General features: G+C 42.7%; 1 protein-coding gene across 1 annotated transcript in view; it reads right to left on the bottom strand.

Moving 5' to 3' along the window:
• Positions 1 to 25572, bottom strand: part of EGFLAM (EGF like, fibronectin type III and laminin G domains) — a 178282-nt gene that overhangs the window by 59311 nt on the left and 93399 nt on the right. Inside the window, exon 7 of the mRNA XM_032851352.1 lies at positions 23248 to 23414. Within this exon, the coding sequence (XP_032707243.1) occupies positions 23248 to 23414 (167 nt within the window). The remainder of the gene's footprint in view (positions 1 to 23247; positions 23415 to 25572) is intronic.

Genomic DNA, 25572 nt, shown 5'->3' with positions numbered 1-25572 from the left:
GGGCACAGAGCTCCCCTGTGATCCCTTGGGAGAGACTTCTGGTTCTGCAGAAAATTAGCCTGCTCAATATCAGACTCAGCAGCATGGGATTCAGAGCGTCTAAGAAGATGCGGGATGGTTTCCCTTGCTCCTTCCTTTCCCCCAAATAATCTGCCTGGATGTTTTCTTCCAACCTGAATAGATCTAACTAATCCAAGGTGTATTTCTATCGTGGCAGGAGTGGGGTGTTGGGAGAGAGCATGGTAAGTACCAGCCATGGGCAAATGTGTTTGCTCTTTTCTGTTCCTGCTTCAGGAAACTCTCATCTGACTGTAGCTCAGGATGATATCCCAGGCACCAAGTGACTTCTAGAACCCTCACCGCAAAGCTTCTCTGACTCCTTTATCTTTATGCACACATGCACGCGCGCATGCACACACGCGCGTACACACACACACACACACACACACACACGACACACCACCTATGCATAGCCCCTGTGGGGTATTGCCTTTTGAAGAACATAAACCAGTCAACCAAGCACAAGCCACTGTATCTCTCTCCCTCAGAGCCTTCCTTTCTAAAGATAATGGGGTCGTGGAAAGTTAAGCAAATGGCCAGAAACCAAGGTATTAGGCACCTACTTGTTTGCTACCTGCTGAAGGAGGAGACACACAGGCAAAGCATAATGTAAGAGGTGGCTGTAAACACGGCAGGAAAACCCAAGGCTAGAGTTTCATCACGCTGTGCTAGAAATTTCAAACTTGGAATCTTTGTGGCTTCAAAGAATAATGAATAATAATTCACTGACAACATACCTCTGGACTCAAGAAGGAGTAGGCACTATTTAGGTAGGAAACGAAAACATTTCTTTTTTTTTTTTTTTTTAAGATTTTATTTATTTATTTGTCAGAGACAGAGGGAGAGAGAGCGAGCGAGCACAGGCAGACAGAGGCAGAGGGAGAAGCAGGCTCCCTGCCAAGCAAGGAGCCCGATGTGGGACTCGATCCCAGGACGCTGGGATCATGACCTGAGCCGAAGGCAGCCGCTTAACCAACTGAGCCACCCAGGCGTCCCAAACGAAAACATTTCTAAGGAGTCAAAATGGTGGCCGGCACTTAGAATTCAGTGTTATGTATACAGTAGGCACTCAGTATGTATTTGTCAGATAAGAGAAGGAGTGAATGACCAAATGTTCTCTTTAAGAGCCAGATCTTACAGTGAACTCTGCACGTGGTAAATACAAAATGAATGTTTTTTGAAAGACCCCAGTTTTCACCAAAGCTCTAAGTGTGTAGCCAGTCACTTCTCCCTGGAGTTTAGAAAAGAAAACTACTGTCCAGAGTGTCAGGAGGATCTGGCTTAAAAAGGGAGATCTCTCTCTTTCCCTCTCTCCCTCTCTCCTTTTCTCTCTTTCCGTGGGATAATTTGCCAGTCTATATCAAGCATTTGAGTTATTCAATTTTGTAATCCTATTAGAAATCTATCTTAAAAAAAGTAGTTACAAATTCTCATTATTTTTCTTATTTTATTTATTCATTTGACAGACAGAGATCACAAGTAGGCAGAGAGGCAGGCAGAGAGAGGAGGAAGCAGGCTCCCTGCTGTGCAGAGAGTCCAATGCGGGGCTCAATTCCAGGACCCTGGGATCATGACCGGAGCTGAAGGCAGAGGCTTCACTGAGCCACCCAGGCGCCCCACAAATTTTCATTATTTTTTAAAATTATTTTAAAATTGACGGCATGTGATATGTTCATGGAATGATATTATGTTTGAAAAAATGGAGGTCGTTGGCCCTCTTCACATGAGCAGTAGAGGTAGAAGCAGGTTGGAGTTGGCTGAACAGTGCAGAGAGGTCAAAAAAAGTGCTAACAGTGAATGTAAACAACACAGTAACTCTAACTTGAAGAAAAACAGAGCAACCAGATGGGAGGGGGAGGGGCTGTGGGGTCAAGGGAGTCTTTTCTGTAAGGATGGCATACATGTTTGTGTGCTGATGAGAATGACTTCGAAAAGCTGGGAGTAAAAAGACGAATCCTATAGGGAAGACTGGAAGGAGCAAACACAAAACATGTATCTGGTGTGACCGCCAATGGGCTGGTACAAACGGGGCTGAGCTCATACCCTGCACTTGGGACCCAGGAGGTAAGAGTTGAGAGCGAGAGGAGAAAGAGGACATGCAGTCTGCTGGTCTAGTGGGAAGGGGGACACGCCTGCAGCCACCACACAGGACGACTGATGCTGAGGCTGAGAGTGCCACCATCGCAGTGGACTTCCTATGGTCTTTGTAAAGTGACTTCACATTTGGGCATCAACTGTGGCCCAGTTCTCTTTTAGGTATTGTGATTACCAGCTGGTTTAAACCAGAGATGGTTCTACCTTCTCATTCCTCCTCCTAAACTTGAAACATGATGCTAGCAGACATTATCACCATCACAAAATCCTATACTTGGGGCACCTGGGCGGCTCAGTGGGTTAAGCCTCTGCCTTCAGCTCAGGTCATGATCTCTGGGTCCTGGGATTGAGCCCCACATCAGGCTCTCTGCTCAGCGGGGAGCCTGCTTCCTCCTCTCTCTCTGCCTGCCTCTCTGCCTACTTGTGATCTCTGTCTCTGTCAAATAAATAAATAAAATCTTTTTTTTTTTAATTCTATACTTGATTAAATGGTTTTTCAATAAGGAAAGCAAAGCAGGGACTGGATCACAAAGTTGGAGAGAGTTTATCACCAACAGACCCTCAAGGATTTACTGAAAAGTATACTTCAGGAAGAAGAAGGAAAGAATAAGAAGGAGGGCACGTATTGCATGGTGCACTGGGTGTTATACGTAAACAATGAATCTTGGAACACTATATCAAAAAAAGGGGGGTGGTGCCAGATTGGCTCAGTGGGTTAAAGCCTCTGCCTTCAGCTCAGGTCATGATCCCAGGGTTCTGGGATCGAGCCCCCACATCGGGCTCTCTGCACAGCAGGGAGCCTGCTTCCTCCTCTCTCTCTGTCTGCCTCTCTGCCTACTTGTGATCTCTGTCTGTCAAATAAATAAATAAATAATCTTTAAAAAAAAAGGCTGCAAAAAGTAATAGGCAGAGAAACTCATAAACATCTGGAAAAACCTAAATAAGCATTACTGTAAGAAAAAGTGTCTAACCTGTGGCTACTAAACAAGGCAGGACAAAAATATTGAGAGAGAACATATTAAGACAGGAAAGAATTGACTTAGATTGAGGCTGCTAAGGTCCTTTTATTGTTTGTGATGAGAATAATAGATATTAAGTTCAGACTATGAAAGATTTTTCTTTTAAGATTTTCTTTATTTATTTGAGAGAGAGAGAGTGCTCGTGCACACATGTGCATATGGCAGGGGGAGGGGCAGAGGGAGAGGGAGAGACAATCTTAAGCAGATTCCCCACTGAGCGGGGAGCTCAACACAAGGCTTGATCTCATGACCCTGCGCTCATGACCTGCACTGAAACCAAGAGTCCAAAGCTTAACCAACTGAGCCACCCAGGTGTCCTATAAAAGTCTGAAAGTTAACAATTCTGGGGTGGTAAATAAAAGAAAGTATAATTCATCCCAATAGAGGGGAAAGGGGGGGGCTAAGAAAAAGGGGGGCTAAGAAAGGAGGGCTAGACACGACTTTTCAATCTTATGAAAAACAGGACAGAAGTGACAAAGAATCTCCCCAACACCCAATAAAGAAAAAAGCAGAGTAAAAAACACAAATTAAAATGGTAGAAATACATAGAACATGTTAACAATTATAATAACTCTAAAAAAACCCCCAAACTTCGGAGGGAGAGATAAAACATAAGAGACTGTTCTCTGAAAAAAAAAAAAAAAGAGGGTTTTGTGGGGGGTGAGCCTGGTGGTGGGTATTAAGGAGGGCACGTATTGCATGGAGCACTGGGTGTGGTGCATAAACAATGAATTTTGGAATGCTGAAAAAAATAAAATAAAATAAACATTTTTTTAAACCTTGCCATTTAAAAGATGGTGCTTGTCAGACTGATTTTTACCAGTTAAATACATTATTTTGAGAAAGTACCTACAACATAAGATACAGAGAGATAAAAGTAAAAAAATGTAAAAGATACTTTAAGCAATAGCTAAAATGAAACCAGTGTATCTGTATTATCATTGAACAACATAAACTTTAAAAGAGAAGCAGCATCATTAATGTTAAAAATGGTTGTTAACTAATGATTAAAGGAACCACCAGGAATATAAGATGATTCTAAGCTTGTATGTACCTAATATTACAACCTCACATATATATCAAGAAAAAGATTAAGAGAAGTACAGGGAGATAGTGGGAAATTTTAATTTATCTCTCTCAATAACTAATAGATCAAATGACAACATAGAAGTTTGAACAATGATATTAGAAAGCTTGATCAAGTAGACATATATAGAACCCTAGACACCAAAATAAGAGAACACACATTCTTTTCAAAAGCACAAGGGAAAGGTGCATGAAAAGAAAATTGTGTCTACAAAATAAAAAAAAAGAAAGGAAGGAAGAAAATTCCACAGATTAAACTAATTTAAAACAGCCTTCCAAGTACAAGAAACCAGAGAGTAAGTGTAACAAAAGTGCACTAAAAGACTTTGGAAAGATCCAAATAAACAAATGAGATATAACATGGCCCTGAATTGGATGAGTCTCTATCACAAAGATACCAATTCCTCCAGAATTAATCTATACATTCAAACAGAATTCAACACAATTTTGACTTTTAAAATCTCAATAGAGTTTTTCATGGTATTAAAAAGTTGACTCTAAAATCTATATTGAAGAGGAAAAGGTCAAGAAGAGACAATTTTGAAGAGTAGAATTACGTACCAGATGTGATTCTATATACCTGCAGAAATTAAGACAGTGTGGTATTGACGGAGGGAAAAGGAATAGACTATAGAACTCAGAACCAGATCCATAAATGTGTGGAGATCTGATATACAGAAAGATCCCATTACAAATCAAGAGGAGAAAGGATTAATAATTCAACAATTGGTGCTGGGGCGACTGGTTACCTATATGAAAAAAATGTCTATATATTAAGTTAGTTTCCTATTCTCCATGCCTAAAAGTAAATTTCAGGTAGACTGAGACCTCAAATATGAAGAGCAAAATTTTCAAATTTGGGGGATAAAACAAAATTTTGCTTAAGGACCTTGGAAAAAGGAAGTCATTAAAAAAAAACACATAAATCATAAAAGAAAAATTGAGATATTTAACTACTTTGGATAAAATAATTTTGTTCATTAATGGATACTGTAAGTGAAGTGAAAGATAAGTCACAGGCTAGCTGAAGATATTTGCAACACACATTACTGACTAAGGACTAGTGTTTATATGTATATATTAATGCTTATTAATATTTACAATATAAATATATGTACTATGCATATAATTTATATATATATAAGTTAACATAAACATGCATATATTATTTATAGGCATATATACCAATAAAGATAGGTAAAACATATAGTCAATTCATAAAATAAGTAATAAAGTTAGAAACTTATATTTGACCTCACTAGAAATAAGGAAATGCAAATCAAAGCAATAAGGACATATCATTTTACCTCCATCAGATTGACTCTATTTATAAGTCTGATGAAACCCAATACTGGCAAGGATGGGCAGCAAGAAGAGTTTTGAACACACTGTCCGTGGAGTGGAGGTAGCTACAAATATTCCGAGGAACAATTTTCTACCAGGTGACAGAGGTGAAGATATGCACGCACTCATTTGTAAGCTCATACCGCGAGAGGGGTGGGGGGGGTGAGGGGGGAGTTCTTCTACACATGTTCAAGGAAACATACATGAAGTTGCTCATTGCAACATTGCTTTTAATGTTAAAAAATGGAACAATTTAAATGTCTAACATCAAAATAGTTGATAAATAAACTACAGTGTACTTAAACGGTAGGAAACTACAGCAGTGAAGCCGAATGAACTAGAGCTTTACAATTCAACTTGCACGAGAGTCAAAAACATAATGTTGTGGAGAAAAATTTGTCACCGAAGGATACTTGCATGTCATTGAATTTCTAAGGAGTGTAGAAACATTCAAAATAATATCCTACCGTTCATAAATAAACATATACATATTAGCATGATGATTAAACATGTAGGGAAACCACAGCACCAAATGCAAACATCTCCAAGAAGATGGTGGTGGGGGGAGGTCCAGGGTGCCAAGTACAGGCTGCCCGTTTCTCTGATGTTTTATTTTTGTAACACTGAAGAAAATACAGCAACTGTTAAGATTTGACAAAGCTGGGTCATGGATATAAAGGTATTCCTGACATTTTCCACTATGTTTGAAATTGTTCATAATAAAAAAGAAGCAATGTAACAAAGCCAGAATTTTATAAGGAGAATAAAAATCCACACCTAAGACAGTAAAGACCAAAACTGATACTGGAGAAACTTGAATTAATGATGTGGGGGTGAACCTGAGAAATGTTCCCAGAAAGATGAAAACATAGGAAAGAAAATATGATCTACCAGATGAGGATATAGAGGACAAGATCCAAACCAAGGGATTATGGATGTTTATTTAACCTTTACCAGAATGACGGAAACATTTCTCCTGTCTTAGGAATCAAAAATATAAAAATAAAACTTGTCTGAGCTGGGAAAAAAAAATGGAGACAGTTTGAAAGAGCTAATATTACTGCTAAAATGAAGAGACCTACCCCTAGATATGAACCGATAAGATTCCTACAGCAGAAAGAAGAGCCATAGGAATCAGGATGGTGATTTCTGTGCAGACAAGTTGGGGAAGTAAAGAAATAACTTGATGTTGAAATACACAGTCCAGGGGGTGACTTGTCAAGATTGTATTAGACAGTTAGGAAGGCAGAGGACATTCTACCAACTTCAGAATGTGTCTGAACTAAAAAGAATGAAGACAGTTTCAAAATACCCTTTTGAACAGTTTAAAGGAAAAACCTTGGTATTCAGTAACAGAATGCATTAGATGTTAACTTCTAAAATACACATGAGGAATCTGCTGAATAATTCTGAAAGCATATTAATCATCAATGCTTCTAATTTTCTAAGGGTTTTCCTTCTGTCAAGTCTGATTATCCCCACAGAAACACCATTAGTCAGCTACAATCCAATTTTTAATGAGGATCAGTAAGATTCTAGCCATGCAAAAAATATTTCTTCACCCATTAAACCATTATTAAGGTCAGTATTCATTATACTGCTCAATATTCTTTACAAAATGATTCACTTGGTAATTTCTTTCTATAGCTGTATCCAGAAAAAAAAAATCAAAATTTCACTGAAAAATGGGTTTGCATCCTTTGGTCCGATACAGAGAGTTCGCTAAGACCTTGATTTTGTTCTTGTCTTTGCTCATAAGAAGTTTAGAGTTTGGTGACCCCCAGGACTTAAGTGACTGTCTCATCTCATACAATTATATTTGTATTTCTGATTTGATTTCTGATCATCTTATCAGATTTATTTTTAATTGTGTGTGTGAATGTGTGTGTGTGGCTGTGTATACAGACTTTCTCAAATTGCTTTTGTACATTGGTGAAACAGAAGTGATTTCAAACTACATTCAAATGTCTTGGGTGAACTCACATTCCGAAAGCTGGCATGGATCTTGTAGACAGTAGCCCTTGATGATGAGCTTCAGGAAAGACCGCCGGTGATCATTAAGCTGGAGAAGGACCTACGTGCGCTGTCCTGATGAAAACAACTTCTGTGTTACAACTATCATCATCGGAGGAGAGCTAGTCTTAAATCAGGGAAGCTAGTCTTAAATCAGGGAAGCGAGTCTGGCTTATGTCCTTACTCTGACCCCCAATCCTGTCCCATAGTTGATTGAAAACCCCACAGAGAGTCTGTGACAGGAGCAAGCCAAACCCGCTCCAGGTCATGGATTAAGTTGTGCCCAAGAAACTTTTTCCCGAAATAAATGGGAACAAGAGTAATTTGTTCTCACTTTCAAATAGATATTGGCATATTGATTAAACCTGCACAGAGAGCAAGGGGAAGCCGGGGGCTACACTGAGGGTTTGCAGGCACGGACGCGTCACGAACTGTTCTCCATCAGAGAGAAAATGATGAAATGCTCGTGCTGAGAATTCACTGCGGGAAGAACAAATGCAATCATCACAGCGCTTTCTATGGGAGAATTTCCTTATTCCATGTTGGAAACTTACACCTTGAGAAATGATCATCTGGCTGGAATCTGCTGAGCAAGAAAAGATGAGAGTGTGGAAAGATGCACCGGCTTCTGGCGATAGTCTGGGACGGGGGACTCCTGCGAGGAAGGCAGGAGCAACAAGGCAAGAAGGGCTGGCCCGGCCAGATCGGCCAGATCGTGAAAGACCGTGAAAGTCAGGTTGGGGAGATGCGAACAGGAAGAGCAGGAGAGTAATATGCTAATGAGGGTGGTTTTACAGTAGCAGGAGGGTCCAGGGGCGGGGAGTTCTAAGTTCTGCCTTTGAGCCCCTATATCTTTTGGCCTCATGCGCATCCTCAAAGATCTCCCTCAACACCCCACGCAGGAAACCTTCTGCCTGGATTCTCTTGTTCCTCCTCCCCAGCCCCTTCAGAGAAATCCCACTCAGCCATCCCTCAGGTTACCTCGCTGGGAAGCCTTTGCCAATCCACCTCCCAGTTTCCTGATCCACAAAACCCAGCCCTGTCCCCTCCTCTCGGAGCTGCAGTACATTGTGTACACAGCACATCACCGCACAGATAGTTAGTGGTGGTCTGTCCACTGGGCTGGATTGTGAACCCCAGGAAGGCAAGAACTGGTTCATTTCTCTCTGAAAAAATGTTTGGCCAGAATAACTACTTGTGAAATTAATGGCTGATCCTTTTGGGGATTTCTATACAGAATATGCCCTTGCTTTATGCCTTTCAGTGCTAACCTGGATTTATATGAAACTGTGTTCAATTTTCTTACACATTTTGTTCAGTATTATTCAAACTCCAGATTCTGAACACATTCACGAACAATAGAAATAATTCACTGGGGTGTGACCACATTTTTTTTTTAAATGGAACCAAATGGTATAAAAATAGAAAGCTCTGCCTTCGGCACGGGTTAGTATTGCTCCGGGAGACATCTGTGCGCGCGCGCAGACACACACACACACACACACACACACACACACACACATTACAGCTGCGTTTGTATGCGTTGGGCTGCAATGCAAACTGCTTCTTCTTATGGGGGGGTCGCAGCCCCCAAAAGTTTAGAAATACTTCACTCTAGTTGATTTTTTGAATGCTAGTCAATTTTCCAGTGTGATTGCCATTTTACTGTGAGCAAAGTTTAGATTTTCTAAATTATTTTAATCTTAAGAGTCCTTCTCCAGCTCAGCACTATGGACATCTCGAGATGGGTCACTGTTCGCCGTGGAGGGCTGTCCCGTGCATCATAGGGCACTTAGCAGCTTCCCTGCCTTCTACCCACTAGACTCCGGTAGCACCTTACCCATTGGTGTCAGCCAAAAGTGCCTCCAGGCATGGCCAGCTGACCCCTAGGGGGAAAAATTACCCCCAGCTGAGAACTACTCGTCTATGGTGCCTCCAAATCATTCAGGCATCCAGACAGACTTTAAGAAATGAGTAAGACAAGGGACGCCTGGGTGGCTCAGTCAGTTAAGCATCTGCCTTCGGCTCAGGTCATGATCCTGGGGTCTTTGGATCAAGACCCAGATTGGGCTCCTTGCACAGCAAGGAGGCTGCTTCCCTCTCGCCTTCTGCTTGCTGCTCCGCCTGCTTGTGTTCTCTCTCTCTGACAAATAAATAAGTAGATCTTTGGGGAAAAAAATAGAAAGAAATGGGTCAGGAGGCATTCTTGGAAGCAACAAGAGTGGAGAAAGACTACCAGTACTTCTGGCTGAAAGAAGCAGACCCTTGCAGCAAAAGAGGCATCTCCAGAAGCTCATATGGAAGGTTCCCACTGGGACCACAGAAGCAACTATCTCCTTGCTCTGAAAGGAAGCTACAAGTATGTGGGAGACCTCGGAAATTAAGTGTAGGTGGCAAGGAGTGACACTGCTCTTATGTGGCAGGGCCCGACCATGAGTGCAAGTGGGGTCTTTGCAGCAGAGAGGTGGGTAGGAGAGGGAAAGAGCACTGGCCAGAAGTCCTATGAATCTGACACACATGGCCACTAACCGGGACCTAAAATTAGTCACTTAATCTGGTGGTGTTTCAGTCGCTTATCAGAAAATTGTGGCAGTTTGGCTAGGTCCTGAAACTACCTGCTAGTTTCAAACTTCCTTGATTTGGTTTGGCTCTCTACTTTTCTTTTTCATGCATACTCTCCTTAAAGTAATACAGAATTCCCTCTCTATTGGGCTCCCCTCCCCTCTGTCAATTTCTACACCATAGCCATAACGATCTTTGTTAAAATGTAGGTCAAATCATACCATCCAGCTCGCTCAAAACACTTCAAGATCTTTGCATCTAACTTAGAATAAAACTCAAAGTCTTCTTCAACACCTACAATGTTTGACCCCTGGCCTCTGGCTACCTTTCTGATCTCATTTCCTGTCCTTCTTCTCACTTTTAGTGTCCCTGCCACAGGAGCCTCCTTACTGTTCCAAGAGTATCCTGAGCCTCCTGTCATCCCAGGATCTGCACACTTGCTGCTCCCTCCACATGGAGGGACTCCACTCAAATCCCTCTTTTGGTAGCTATCCCAAACAGCAGTTCCCACCATCCTCCGTGCCCTCTTACTCTCTTTTTTCCTCTTAAGACTCATCATTAAGGACATATTCCTTATGTATTATAGTATAATAAAGACTTAGTTCATCATCTACTTACTTTCTGAGACAGACTCTCCCACATATGGGCTCCATGAGGGAAGGGATCATCTATCCTGTGGACTGCTAAGCCCCAGCACCCAGAATTTGCCTGGAATATATTATAGGCATTACATACCCATTTTAAACATGAATTGGCAAAAGAGTGCTTAACCAGGTAAAAGAATCACTGTAGATTCAGAAACTAAGTTCTTTACTGTCTCGAGCATCCTCAAGACTTAACATAATTACCAACGGTGATATATGAAGCAAAACACCAAAAAACAAAAGCAAAAAAGGCCTGACTTCAAGTTGTTCATAGCCCTTTTTATCTCTCACTCTTGTAATTTTCATTGTTCTGATTCTTTCTAAATTTGACGGCTCTTTATTTCATCTTATTTCAGAAATTCACTCTATCGGTTGGTTCTTGGTACCATGAGGACTCAGCATCGGTTATAAACAGGGTGTTGTTACAAAGCCCTCAGCTCTCTGTGCAGATTTCAGTTTCTTTCGATTGCAGAAATGCAAATGTAAAATGAGTTGTTCTCTCCAGTGTTGGCTGGGACCATTAACTATGGAAGAAGTCAATCATGAGAGGCAAGGGCAGGGAACTTCTCTCTTCTGGGTCTCCACCACCTCAGGGGACTACAAACTGATCCCAAAGGCTCTTCCTGCTCTGTAGGTCTGGGGACTCCCGCCATCTGCTGGATGACTTGTGAACTACCGCCATCTGCCGGGTAGGTAGGTCTCCTTTCTCCTGAGGAGCAATGGTTGATCATTCCCCCATGTCTGTGAGCCTTTCAACATTTGGCCTTTGGAATCCTTTTATGACCAGATGACCAGGACTACTGATGGGAGCAACATTGCACTAGGCCAGAAGAGACATACATTTACTTCTTTAAATATGGTAGACACTGGGGTTTGAGTAAGACAGCAGCGCTGATCGGCATTTCCTGCCAGATTTCTAGCTCAGCACACGGGTGGGAATGAGACGCTGGAAACAAAAACTCCAGTATGAGACCTGAGCTTCAAGGAGGAAGATTTTTTTTTTTCTTTTGAAAAATAGTTTTGTCTTAAAAGTGTGTGTGAACAATGTGCTTTACTATGTACATTACCTATCAACATACTCACTAATAGAACAGGTGAGAGTCTTAGGGCTCAGAAGCCATCCTTGTCTGCACATATGAGTCCATCTATCAGTATCTATAAGGAAAGGATAACAGTCCTGACCTGCTCTGCTGTATCGAGATATCAGAAGGGGAAATAGAAACATGGCCAAGCTGAAAGCTAAGTAAGGGCATTATTGGGAGGCCCATCTTTGTATATAATAGTGAAATAATCTAAGTGTCCATCAATAAAGAATTAAATCACATGGTAGAGCTTCCCAATGGAATACACCATGGTTATTAAAATCAATGATGTAGATCTCTATTCACTGGTACTTAAAGATGTGCATAGCATTTTGTTACACAGAAAAATTATATGCACCATGATCTCAGCACTGGATTCAGAAAAATCCTGCAAGATCATACATCACTATGTAAATAGTTGCTATGCCTGCGTGCTGAGATTAGATGGAATTTTCATTTGGATTTTTTTTTTTTTACATTTTTAATGTTGCTTGAGTGTTTTTTCTAATAATAGATATGGGTTGCTTTTTCTATTTCAAGACAACAAAAAAAGCTATTTCAGCTTTGACAATGATTGCAGTGGTTTCCCTGGCTGGTCTCACAGCTCTTACTCTGGCCCCTTCACGTACCAGTAAGAGTTCTGTCATTGAAACCTAAGGTCTTTTCATTCCTCTGGCCAAGGCCCCAACCCTCAGTCTCCCCACCTCCCTTCCAGTAAAAGCAATGTCAAATGGCCTCCAAGGTCCTAATCGACCGTTACCCATGACTTCCCTCATCTCCCCTCATTACCTCATCTCCTTACAGGCATCTCCCCAAACACCCCTAATCCATTCACACAGGCCTCCTTGTTCTTCTCTGAACATCCCAGGGTGCTCCTGCATCAGGGGCTCTGAATTTGTCTAGAACACTCTTCTCCCAGGTGGATTGATGGATAGATTAGATAGATGATAGGTAGACAGATAGATCAATTGATAAATCAATTGATTTACTGGCCAAGCACATATACCCAGAAAATTCACCCCATTTTTCTCACTCAAATACCACCTTCTCCGACTGCCCATCTCCTTGACTGCTCCGCATTTCACCATAGCCCTTTATCCCATCTGACATACTATCTACATTTTTTTAATTGATCTGTTCATTGTCTGTCTGCCTTAACTAAAACATAAGCTCTGCAAGGTCAGGGATTCTTTTTGTCTGTTTTGTTCACCGCTGAACCCCCAGCACCTGAAACAGTGCTGGCCTAAGTATTTAGGGCAGAGGCCGCTAAATATTTGTTTGAAGGAGCAAATCGGTATATTGTAAAATAACTTGGAGGAACTGATTCTTTAGGAAAAAGAAATCCCACAAACTTTAGGAATCAAGATGAAAATAAGGTTATCACCGAACTGCACTCTCATCCAGGGCCTGCAGCTAAGTGACCTTGAGAAGACTGTTGAGTCATTCTGGACCTGTTTCCTCATCTGCAAAACGAGAGATCAGTCCTTCCCCACTCTAAGCTTACAAAGTTTCAACCAACAAAAGTTTGGCTGTGAAACCCGACTATCTCCTCTGTTCAAGGCAAAAGTTAAAAAGGCAAAGATGAATGAGATAAGGTTCCTGCTCTGAATAAGAGTAAAAGGCAAAAACATAATCTATATTATTGAAATCCGTGTAAGGACACAATCTCTTCCTATATGAGATGATACTATTACATAATCCTTTTGGTAGATTCCTTTCTTCTGTCCCCCAGCATCTTCCTCTCTTCCTCCCCACTCTGCCCTGAGCCCTGGGAGGCTGACCTGTCAGGCCACCAGCTGTGATTTGACCATCTGGAAGGTATGAGGATGGGGGAGAGAAGTCAGCGTCTCTGTTCTCCAACCTCTATACCACGAGGTTGTCACGGGACACACGGCTGAAGGTCACAGCTCTTGCTGGATGGCTCTCCCTGTCTGCCTCCAGGTTCTGGCCATTGCTTGCCTTTGCTTTCCTTGCAAAACAGTCCTTCACTAAACTCACTTCGAATGGAACAACTGTGTCTCTGTTTCCTGCTGGAGCCTGTTGACGTCGGAGATCATTAGAGAAGTCAACTTTCCTTCCACAGTTGCTTCTTACTTTCACATTTGTTTTGTATCTGCTTGTACCATCAGACGCGATCCATCAAACCCAGCCATTACGCACCGGGTCCCTCCTCTGTGTCTGTCCCTGCATCCGGATGATTTCACGGGCCTCCTCTCCCACAGAAGAACGTCAGTGACTCAGGGATTTTGAAGGTAAGAGACAATCCTGGTGGAGAATTGTGTAAAAGCAAGAAGTGCTCCAAAGGAAATAGGGAATGTTTAACCATGAAGTAAGGAATACAAAAGAAAGAACAAAACGGGTCATAAGGACACAGAAGGAAACAAAAGGAAAAATAGTGAAGAATATTTGCGTATTACTTCCATATTTGAATGCTTCAAAATCCATCGACACAGAGCTCAATACAGAGTACCTCGCTGCTCACAGTGTGGCCGGAGTAGCAGCTGACCTAAACGAGAACATCACAAGTGACTCTTCTTTGGAAAATTCTATTTTCTTCTCATTTGTTTTAGTTTCTCTTCCTTAGTGAGCCAGAGGGGGTAAAACATCTGCGTAGTGATTCTAAGCAAACGTATGGAACTGCAGAAGGTACAGAGGCCTCAGAAGAATGATTACAAGGTAGCAGGTATTTAAACAGCAAAGTGAATGATTCCCTTTAGAACCAATAAAGCTGTGTACATGGGCACCCCTCAGATTTACATGCATCGAGGCATTAGCTAATCAATGGAGCGATTACCGCTGAGGGCACCTGAACGGAAAATCCCGTTCTGAATTATGTTTATGCACAGACTGCCCACTTAAAATGCAGATTTATTTAGGCTATGAGGGAAACAAATGATTTGTTCTTCCTCCCAGTCCCTCTCTCCCTCTTACATTCTAAAGATTTATGCATCCAAGAAGCTCACCAATTTATAGGCCGAACCCAAGCTCAGGGAGCAGCACCCAGCCGAACAAACTTCCTCAGCTTTCTTGCTCTCCCTGGACAGCAGCACAGACCTGCCCAAATGCACCTAGGTGGCGGGCTCTCTGGGGCTCTTATCTGTTTCAGAATTTTTATATGAAAATTAAAATTAAATTTCATGGGGAAATTCAATTTCCATCGAGACAATTTCATTAGTATGCACAAATGAATTCTTTCCAAGTTTGACAAAATTGCTACCAAGTAGATTCTCCAAATTTCCTGGACAGTCTCCTAAAATATGGGGGGGGACCCCAGTAATATATACCACAGAGGTCAGCAAACTATGGCCCTCCAGCCAAATCTGTTTTTATATTGACGAAAGAAATTTCTAGGCCCAAGATGGGGTCATTTCTGCCAGGGTTAGCACATCAGCAAACAGCGACCTAGGTATCTTCTGAGTCCCTTGTAAATGCCCCTCTTGACTAGAAACGTGGTATGTCCAGGAGGGCGAGCTTGAACACCCAAGCCAGCTCTGAGTTCTATGCTTATCTCCTTCCTGATTCATTTTCTATTTTTCTCTTCCTGCTGTTCATTCTTTATCCTTCAGAAGCTTCCTGCCTCCCACCCCATTCTGCAGCTTTCTGGAGCCTAGAGAAGAGAGACTGCTCAATTCGCGAAGTGTTAAATACAGTTTGCTTGTATCACCTAAATCATCTTCTTTAATCCTTTTAATAGTACACAAGTTATGTGGTTTTTCCTTTCTTAAATGACTGAAAAAAGGGTTGAAAAAATATTTTGTCACATAGGAAAATGACATGAAATTCAATTTCCCATGCCCACTGATAAAGTTTTATTGGAACACAACCACACATATTTTTTATTGTCTATGGTTGCTTTCACACTACAACAGCAAAAGTGAACTCAGAAATCTCAAAATATTTACTACCTTGCCCTTTACAGAAAAATCTGCTCACCCCTGTCTAAGTAAATGGCTAACTTTGGGGAGGTTAAAAACAAGCAAATAAGAGTGAAAGGTACAGTATTATAACTATGAGGGTCCCCCCCCCTTTCTCTCTCTTCTTGCCTGAGTGGTGAGAGAGATGAAATTTTGTTAGCAAAGTTCATTGTGCCTTGCAGTTTTCATTATCTGATGTCTTTTAAATCTGCAATCTTTTAAAACCAACCAACCAACCAACCAACCAACCAACCAACCAACCAACCAAATCCATCTTAATGATTCTATGTGACCTAACTCTTGTAGTCTCTTCTATTCTTCCACTCTGTCAGGACAGTTTTTGTCTCTGAACCTTTGTTTCTGAGTTCTGACATTCTAATGCCCTCAAGTCCCAGAAGCAGAACTCAGGGTATGGAGTCTTAAAGGAAAAGTGAGAGACCGGTAGGCGATCCCCTGGTCAGTTACACGTTCAGTAATTATGCATGGAAGAAACACTTACCAACATCTCCTTCATCTTGAAAAGTGGGTAGATGTCATAATCTCTCTCTGTTTCACATGTGTTCCCTCAAAATGGTCTTTAGAAGTGGGAAACATTATCTACCCCTGACATTATTGTGCCCATTTTAGAGATGAGGACACAGAGGCCCAGAGAGTTTCAGTGACATTCCTGAGTTCTTACAGCAAGGTGATAAGAGAATGGTTCTGGCACTCAGATCCAGACATGCCTAACAGATTCTGTTAGATGTTTAGATGGAGATTCTGCTCCATCTAAAGGTACAGTATTTGGGGGCAGTGAGGAACTTTCAAGGGTTGGTGAGGATTTTTCATAGGCACTGACCAAAAGAGGCGGTAGGCTGTACATAGAAGTCACGGGGATTTGGGGAGAAGCTGCTTCCAGACCCCTCCTGTCTGCTTCCTACACATCCCTGGTGCCTGCCACTACCTTCTGTCTCCACTCGCTTCCCCTCTGTTCACTGTTGGAGCTAGTTCAAGGCATTGCTACCAAATAGGAGCCCTTACTAGTGACTGGGGATAAAGGAAATCTGTTTTGTGGCTAGGTATGGGACAACATGTTTCTCCAACTACTGTAGTAAATGGAGGGTGGAGGGTTGGGGGAAGCGTGTGGCGAAAACCAAACCCATACTGGACATCTCATACCTTCCTAGCAATCTCTGAAGGTCTAAAACCATAATTAGATTACCTAAAACCAAAGGAAAAATGCACTTAAATTTAGCATAGAAATGTTAAAGCTTATTCTAACGATCGAGAAAGAACACAGGAGTAACATGGGTTTGGTCAGAAAATGTCTCTCCCTTCCTCACCCCCTATTAGCAACTTGTGCACTTTCGATCACTGGACTCTCTCTCCAAGGCTTCTTTTCCATCCTTTAGTGTCTTGAACGTAAACTCCCAGATTTTGCTCTCTTACTTCCCTCCCCCCTCCTCCCTCCCTCCCTCCCTCTACTCTACTTTTTCTTTTCTGTGACACATTGCAATTCTGGAGTTGGACTTTTCCTGTGAACCTTGCTAATGGGGAAACCTGGTGGGTTTCTAGACTCCCTTTCTCCTCCATCTGCTCTTCAATTCCCCAGACAGTGGCGGTAGAAAGTTTCCAGCCTCCAAAGTAGTCCTGGGCTCTCGTCTGAAGTCACATTTAGTTATTCACATACTTGATAAATATTTATGGAGCACCTACTTGGTACAGTGTGTTGGGGACACAACCTTGAGCAAGGCATTCCAAGTCCACTACGAAGCTTATCCTAGAAGAGGGATGCAGAGACCACAATGGCTTCAGGCAGTGAAAGTGCTCTGGGGAAATTACAGCAGGAATGGGGCTGAGGTGAAGGAGAGTGCAGTGAAGCCTGTCTGAGGAAGGGACAGTTGAGCTAGAGGGGTACAAGCAGCAGTCAGGGAAAGGTCTGGGAGAGAGCGTTCCAGGCAGAGGAAACAGTGGGTACAAAAGCCTCATGGCAGTTAAGAACAAAATGGCATTTCTGAGGAACAAAATAGAACCTTCCCCTGGGACAGCCCTGACAATACTACGTGCATGGCAGTGAAGAACTTACTGGTTCTTTCTCTGACTAAATAACGAAGATAGAACATGAGAAATTAAGTGGCCGAGGGTGGTCGGACCAAATTCCAATTCCAGCAAAGGTTATGTAACCCTACAGTTGGCCAAGCATGTGAGTTCTCTTTCATTCCCTTTCATCTGTCTTTGGGAAAACGAAAGAAAAAATTTGGCTTTTTACTTCTACCATTTCCATTATCCCCAGTTTGTGCCCTCTTTTACTCTTTCTATCCTTCTCAACCCAGCTAAGCCTGGATCCCAGCCAATAAGTGGCCACCAGATGGGGCCAACACGTGTCCTACAAAGTCACACATGTGTGCCTGTGTCCTTGAGGCTCCACAGAGCCCCCTGCTCTGACCGGGTACTTTCTGAGATAAATCTCAGGGGGAAAGCACACCACCAAGCAATAAAGCAAATGATAATGTTGTTGGTATTTCTTTCTTGAAGAAAAAAAAAAATGAGCAGGATGGGGTAAGGAGTGGCAGACCGTGACCTTGTGTTTGCATTTCCTCAGGGGAACAGAAGAGGCCCTGATATGTGTCACCAAGGAGAGGATGGACGTAAATACAGGGGAGCATCACTGTTACTCAAGGTCACCAAAATGATTCTATTTCTCGTTAGAGTCCCTGAATCCTGAAACATCTTGGTATTTTCTCCCCATTCTACTTGTAACTTGGTAGAGCTGAGATATGATGTGTAAGTTGGGCACACCGGGCACCATGTCAGAGAAGCCATCACACCTTTGCTCTTCCTCACTCCGGGTGAGCACCAAGGAAGGAGAACACTGGGCCCCAGCTTTCACTGACCACACACACTAGCAACTGAGAGCCACCAAGGGCCCCTCTGAGCAGTGATGGGGCTAACAGGGTCTGACATTAACAGGTCGGGGGAAGTCAAAGCCCTGTCAGTAGAGCTGAGATGGTATGTCTCCGTAGGAAAGGAGGTGTGTGCAGACCTAAAGGAAGCCACAGAGGGGCCCAACCCGTGGTGGCGTCCAGGGTGGGGTCTGAAGGATTCCCGGTGGGCACTCTCCACCTTGGTGGTCAGCGTGAACATTCTGTTCTGAAGTTCACCATTGAGGAAGCAAAGAAGGTACTACATACACCAAGAAAACACCCCTGTGAGAAGGACCCTGAGGTAAGGAGGAGGAGGAGGGGCGATGAGGACTGGGGACTCCCCAGCAGGCACAAATACGGGTCTCACAAATCCCTTCAAGGTGGCCTTCAAAATATTTCACCACTGGCTTGGGTTCTAACCGATGAGAAGGGCTGCCGGCTGTCAATGCTGATGATTCCCAGTGGATTTCAGGCCTGCCTGTATGTTTTATTCCCATTTTTGTATGTACCATATACCTCACAAGTTAAAAAAAAAAATTCTACAGATTTGTTCTGTGCCGGCAAACGTCCTTAGTCCATAGATGCCACAAGAACTATTTCTTTTTTTAATTGCTGACCCTTCTGTGCTCACACTACTTTGCAGTAGAAAAGTAAGAACCTCCTTTGATTTGAATCTGGCTCAGGGAAGTGGCTTTGCAGTCAGCTAAGCTTGAGTTCAAATCCTGCCTTTCAATGACTATTCTTGGCAAAATATGGAACCTTTCAAAGACTCGATTTTTAAAAATTTATAAGGGGTATTTTGCTATGGTGAGTGCTGTGACCTGTGTAAAACCACTGAATCACAGACCTGTGCCCTGAAACAAAGAATACATTATATGTTAATTTTAAAAAATAGTGAAAAAGAATAATAAAAAAATAAAAAGGGATACTATTCCTCCAGCACAGCGCTTCTGTGAGAATGAACATCGAGGGGCAGCTGAGTGGCTCAGTCGGTGAAATGCTGACTCTTGGTTTGGCTCAGGTCACCATCTTGGAGTTGTGAGATCAAGCCCCGCATCAGGCTCGTCACTCAAGCCGCTCCCCACCCCGGGCCCCCCCATCCTCTCTGCACGTTCTCTTTCGGTCTCTCAAATAAGTAAATAAATTTAAAAAACCAAAAGAATTAGCATGGAATTTCCTAAGTAATGTGCTCAGCGCAGTGCCTGGCTCATGGGAGGTTTTTTCAATGGTAGCTCTGAAATTGAGAATTTATTTTCATTCAGATAAGTGCTAATTGGTAACTAGGTTATCTTATATATGGGTTTGGGAAATTAATAATCTAAACTAATAGCAAAATAAGAAGTGTGAATGTGGCAGAATACAGGGTTTTCTAAAATATTTGAAGCAATCATGAGGAAAAAAATCCCAACTGAAATACCACTTATGGTATTTCATGCCTTCCTGAAACCAACCCTCTAATCAATTCTATTTCTGTTTTCCTGATTTGAGTAGCTGTATATATGTAAAACACAGTTAAATTTTATTTATTTCAGAATATTTCATAGTTGAGAGTTCTCACTGAATCAGCCCCCACCCCGACCCATAATTACTTTGCAACGATATAGTCTTAGTTCACACAGGAGACCAATCGGAACGTAACGTTATGTATCTGTGAAGCAATTTTACAAGCCTTATCCCACTTCATTCACAAAGCTGCCACCCACCCGAGGGAAATAAGCATCAGAAACTGTAAGCCCAGACCAGTGTTTCTTTTTTTTTTTTTTTTTTAAGATTTTATTTATTTATTTGAGAGAGAGAAAGTAGGCAGAGAGGCAGGCAGAGAGAGAGGGGGAAGCAGGCTCCCGCTGAGCAGGGAGCCTGATGCGGGGCTCGATCCCAGGACCCTGAGATCATGACCTGAGTTGAAGGCAGAGGCTTAACCCACTCAGCCACCCAGGCGCCTCCCTCTTAAAAAAAAAAAAAAAAAAGCTTAAGAGGCATCCCAACCTCTGTCCCCTTCTAGGACTGCATGCAGCCTCCACACCCACACCAGGGATCAGCACAAGTGGTCACATCTCATCCTTCTGTCTCCTTGTCTATGTGGAGAAGGACATACAAGAAAGCACAGAGGAAAAGAGCATGGGGCAGCTCACAAGACAGGAGCGAGAAACTGGACATTGGGGAAGCGGTGGGTGGGGAGTACACTGCACAGAGAACACAGAGCACCTGCTCGCCCTTGATGCAGAAAGGAAGACTGCACATGTTGAAACATAGGCAGATCCTGGGTCCCGCTCCAGCCACGGCTGCCCCCATTTTGGCCACACACTCCAAAGCTGAGCCAAAGATGATAGCAAGAATCTCATCCAGCAAGAGTGAAAGGAGATCCTTCCTGGATTTGAAATAGAATCACTAACATTTTTTCTGGAAAGAAGGCCCTCTATCCCTTGTCATATAATTGGGGAAGTTTTAGCTTCTAAATCCTAAAGAAGAAGGAGCATGAAACAACTGGTGGGTAATGATAGTTACTGTGTATGTATGAGTGTATGAGTGCATGAGAGAGTGTGTGTGTGCATACGTGTGTGGGGTGGCCTCGCCAAGCCCCATGACCCCCAACAATTCAATATGAAGGAAGAAGCCCTGAAATTCAAGGTTAGGGTACAGGTTTTTTGTTTTGGTTTTATTTTGTTTTGTTTTCAGAAAAGCCAAAATTGCTAGGACTTGGGGAACGTGGTGAATCTGCATCCCTGGAAACAGCCATGGCCTTGGCCATGAGCCATGCGGATGCTGTGTGAGGATGGGGAGGAGCTTATTGAGACTGACTAACCAGTAAAAACAGGGCTCTGTGCTGGCCAGTAGAAAGCAACTGGCAGGGTTAGGTAGGCTTCTTTTCTTTTTTTTTTTTTTAATTTAATATCAATTTAATTAACATACAGTGTATTATTTTCAGGGGTAGAATTTAGTGATTCATCAGTTGCATATAATGCCCAGTGCTCACTCCATCACGTGCCCTCCTTAATGCCCATCACCCAGTTACCCCTTTACCCCACGCTCCTCCCCTCCAGCAACCCTCAGTTTGTTTCTTATGATTAAGAGTCTCTTATGGTTCATCTCCCTCTCTGATTTCACCTCATGAAACAATAGATGTTGGCAAGGAGGCAGAGAAAGGAACCCTCTTACACTGTTGATAGGATTGTAAACTGGTACAGTCACTCTGGAAAACAGTATGGAGGCTCCTCAAAAATTTAAAAAATAGAGCTCCCCTATATATAGACCCAGCAATTGCACTACTAGATATGATTCAGAAGATGTAAACATACTGATCTGAAGGGGCACCTGTACCCCAATATTTATGCAGGAATGTCCACAACAGCCAAAATATGGAAAGAGCCCAGATATCCATAGACAGATGAGTGGATAAAGAAGATGTGGCATATATAATATATAGACTAGAATAGAATATTACACAGCCATAAAAAAGAATGAATATTGCCATTTGCAACAACTAGAGAGAATTATGCTAAGTGAACTAAGTCAGGCAGAAAAAGACAAACAGCATGATTTCACTCATATGTGGAATTTACCAAACAAAACAGATGAACATAGGGGAAGGGAAAGAAAACCAAATGAAGGTCGGCTTCTTTTCTGAGAGTTCCTCTCCAGGTGAAGAGGACCTGAAGTAGCAGCAGGGATCTTTAGACATAGGAACTGGGAGGAATTTGTTGTTAAAACTAAAAGATTACAGAGTTTTCAAACAAAACAGTGCCAACATTCCAGTTCTCAGACCTCCCCACCACAGTGCTCTAAGTTTCCGTCACTGTCACTGTGCCCCCATTTCCAAAACACAAAGATTTCTAAGCCAGGGTTGACCAGGTGGTCTAAGTAGTTGACTTGTGGTTCTTACCTGAATCCTGCAGGAACTTCTTCAACCCCAGACCATAATCAGAAGCTGAATTTTCACAAAATCCCTGAGTGATATGACAGCCAGTGGCCCAAGCTTCCTCGAGCCCCCCCAGGGAGGCATTATGACAAACAGGAACCTTTGCCACAGGAGGACCCCCAGCTACACGCCAGCGCACCAGTGACTTCAATTCTCCCTATCATTCCACGGGACTGATTTAACTTGAGTGTCCTTGGTTATGGAGATGAACGCTAGCCCCGAGTAGTCTGAGAGCATTATTTTTTTTTTTCTCCAGATGAACCCATTTTCTCAAAAGATGCAAAGGCCAGGTGGTGGGGGGAGGCCACACATCATCTTGGTATGTGGTTTGTTCTATAATTGTGAAAGAACGCTGACCTTGAACTCCCCAAGGACAAGGCAGAAATAAACCTTCTGCTGACCTCCTGTACATAGAAACAGCCCATGTCCCTGTGGAAAGCCTCGAACTTCCAAAGTGCTGGGAAAAGCACAAAAGCAGGAAAAGCTGAAGATAACCTCAGGGCGGGCTGTCCCTCTGCAAGGCACTAAGAGACCCCAGGCAGGCGGGTCCTCATCAGGCAACCTCAGCAAAGCAGCTACGTCTGTCCTCCCGAAGAGCCAAGGTACTCACAGAAGGTCCTGATGGTGTCGCTGGGCTGGCTGCGGGGGCCACGTCCGTGGGCGTTCACAGCCCTCACTGCGAACTGATAGCTGGTATCCGGATCCAGGCCCTTGATAACCATGGAGTCCATCTGGATCTGCTCTTGGATTAAGGTCCAACTCATATCCAAATCTGGCCTTTATTGATTATAAAAACAAAACAAGAAGCAGTAATTCAGGAGGAGCAAAAGGGAAGGGCAGCTTGCCGGCCATGTAAACTGACCACATACAGACTTTAGCAGCAAGTTAACTCTCCTATCTAAAAGTCATCTTGATTTTAAACCATAGGTCCTAATTATTAGGTCCCTGCCAATAAAAGCAAGTAGATCGTTTTTAGGGTCAGTTTAAAGCACGGTTTCAAGATCATCTGTTTTTCCTCGGCATGGGCTTGACTATGGTGAAAAGATCCGCACACAGGAGTTCATTCTCAAGGACTTTTGCCTTCCAGATGTTTCATAAACAAACCTTCCCCTAACCGTCCCCATTCCCAGGGGTCAGGAGGGCACAGATTCCATCTATTCACAATCTGTGCACAAAGTAAACAAATGCAAGTTTTACAGGGTGACTAATTGCATGAACTTCCATGGGAAAACCCAAGAAGATGGGTCACGGCCATTCTTGTGCTTAATGAAATTGTACAACTGTGCCAACTCGCTGAACTTTCATACGTTCTTCTAAAAACCCAATGGAGAATGCAGACCCTCGCCTAGGGCTCCCACCTGGCAGGCAATCAGCAGAGGGTAAGGGGTACAAACGCTGTGGTCGGAGAAAGCCACTCAAATCCTGCCTCTCCTACTTACCAGCTGCTACTGAACTTCTCTAAGTAATGAAAGTACTTATCCAAGAAGACTGTCAAGAAGATTAAATGAGCCTATATCCTCAGCAGAGTGCCTGGCATCATGTGGTAAACACTTGGCATACTTTGGCCATTATTTAGGGGACTTACCCACATCACCGAGCGAGTAGACCACCCCAGGTCACCTGCTTATTACTCTATACCTGTGTGCACCAGTACAGTGCCCCTAGCCCCAGGGTGAGTCAGCCCGTGAAATACAGTTCATCTGAACGAGTGAGATGGGCCACGAGTGTAATGCATACGTTGGATTTCAAAGGAAGAAAAAGAATGTAAAATATCTTACTGATCACACGTTGTGAGGATAATATTTTAGATTCAGAGGGTTAAAACATATGTTATTAAAATTAATTTCACTTTTTTCTTATTGTCTCTTTAATGCCACTATTAGAAAACTTCCAATTTCACATAGGGTCTTTATTAAGTTTCTACTTGATAGTGCTGCTCTATAGGGCAGTATCCCAGCAGGGAGAAGAGCACCCCAGGTAATAAGAACTCAAGAACGAAACTTGGGGACTGCCTGAGTGGCTCAGTCAGTTAAGCTTCTGCCTTTGGCTCAGGTCATGGTCCCAGGGTCCTGGGATCGAGCCCCACATCGGGCTCCCTGATCAGGAAGAAGCCTGTTTCTCCCTCTACCTCTGCTTGTACGCTCTCGCTCTCTTTCTCTCTCTCTCTCTCTGTCAAATAAATAAATAAATAATTTCAAAAAAGAAAAGAAAAGAAAAAAACTTGGGAATGATGGTACATGGCTGTGGGATGGTCTCAAGGGTCTAATCGAGCGGGTGTTTTGTGATCACAGCTAAGAATAGCTACATTTGTCAAGTGCTTGTAAAGAACCAGTCTTGTTCACAGTATCCATGCAGGAGATACTAATATTAAACACCTCTCTCTTATTTTTACAGAGGAAACTGAGGCATTAAATGAGTAAGTAACCTGCCCAAGTTCACACAGCTGATAAATGGTGAGACCAACATGGGCGGAGAGGGAAAGGCTGGATTAAGAAGATCCTTGATACTGGATGAAAACTTAGGGCTGGTGTAGCCACTCTAGAAAACAGCATGGAGGTTCCTCAAAAAGTTAAAAACAGAGCTACCCTATGACCCAGCAATTGCACTACTGGGTATTTACCCCAAAGATACAAATGTAGTGATTCAAAAGGGCATGTGCACCCCAGTGTTTACAGCAGCAATGTCCACAATAGCCAAACTGTGAAAAGAGCTGAGATGTCCATTGACAGATGAATGGATAAAGAAGATGTAAGATATATACACATACACACACACATATGTACATATCATATATATATATATATGATGGAATGTATATGATATATATCATATATATCATATATAGATTTATGATTATATCATATGTCAATTATATGGCATGATATATATCATATAACATATGATATATATGTTGGAATATTACATGGCCATCAAA

Source organism: Lontra canadensis, unplaced genomic scaffold (genome assembly GCF_010015895.1).
Source record: "Lontra canadensis isolate GAN:19392208 unplaced genomic scaffold, GSC_riverotter_1.0 scaffold5, whole genome shotgun sequence".
NCBI classification, from domain to species: domain Eukaryota; kingdom Metazoa; phylum Chordata; class Mammalia; order Carnivora; family Mustelidae; genus Lontra; species Lontra canadensis.
The sequence above is the reverse complement of the archived record's forward strand: the minus strand, read 5'-3'. Positions and strand labels throughout refer to the sequence as shown.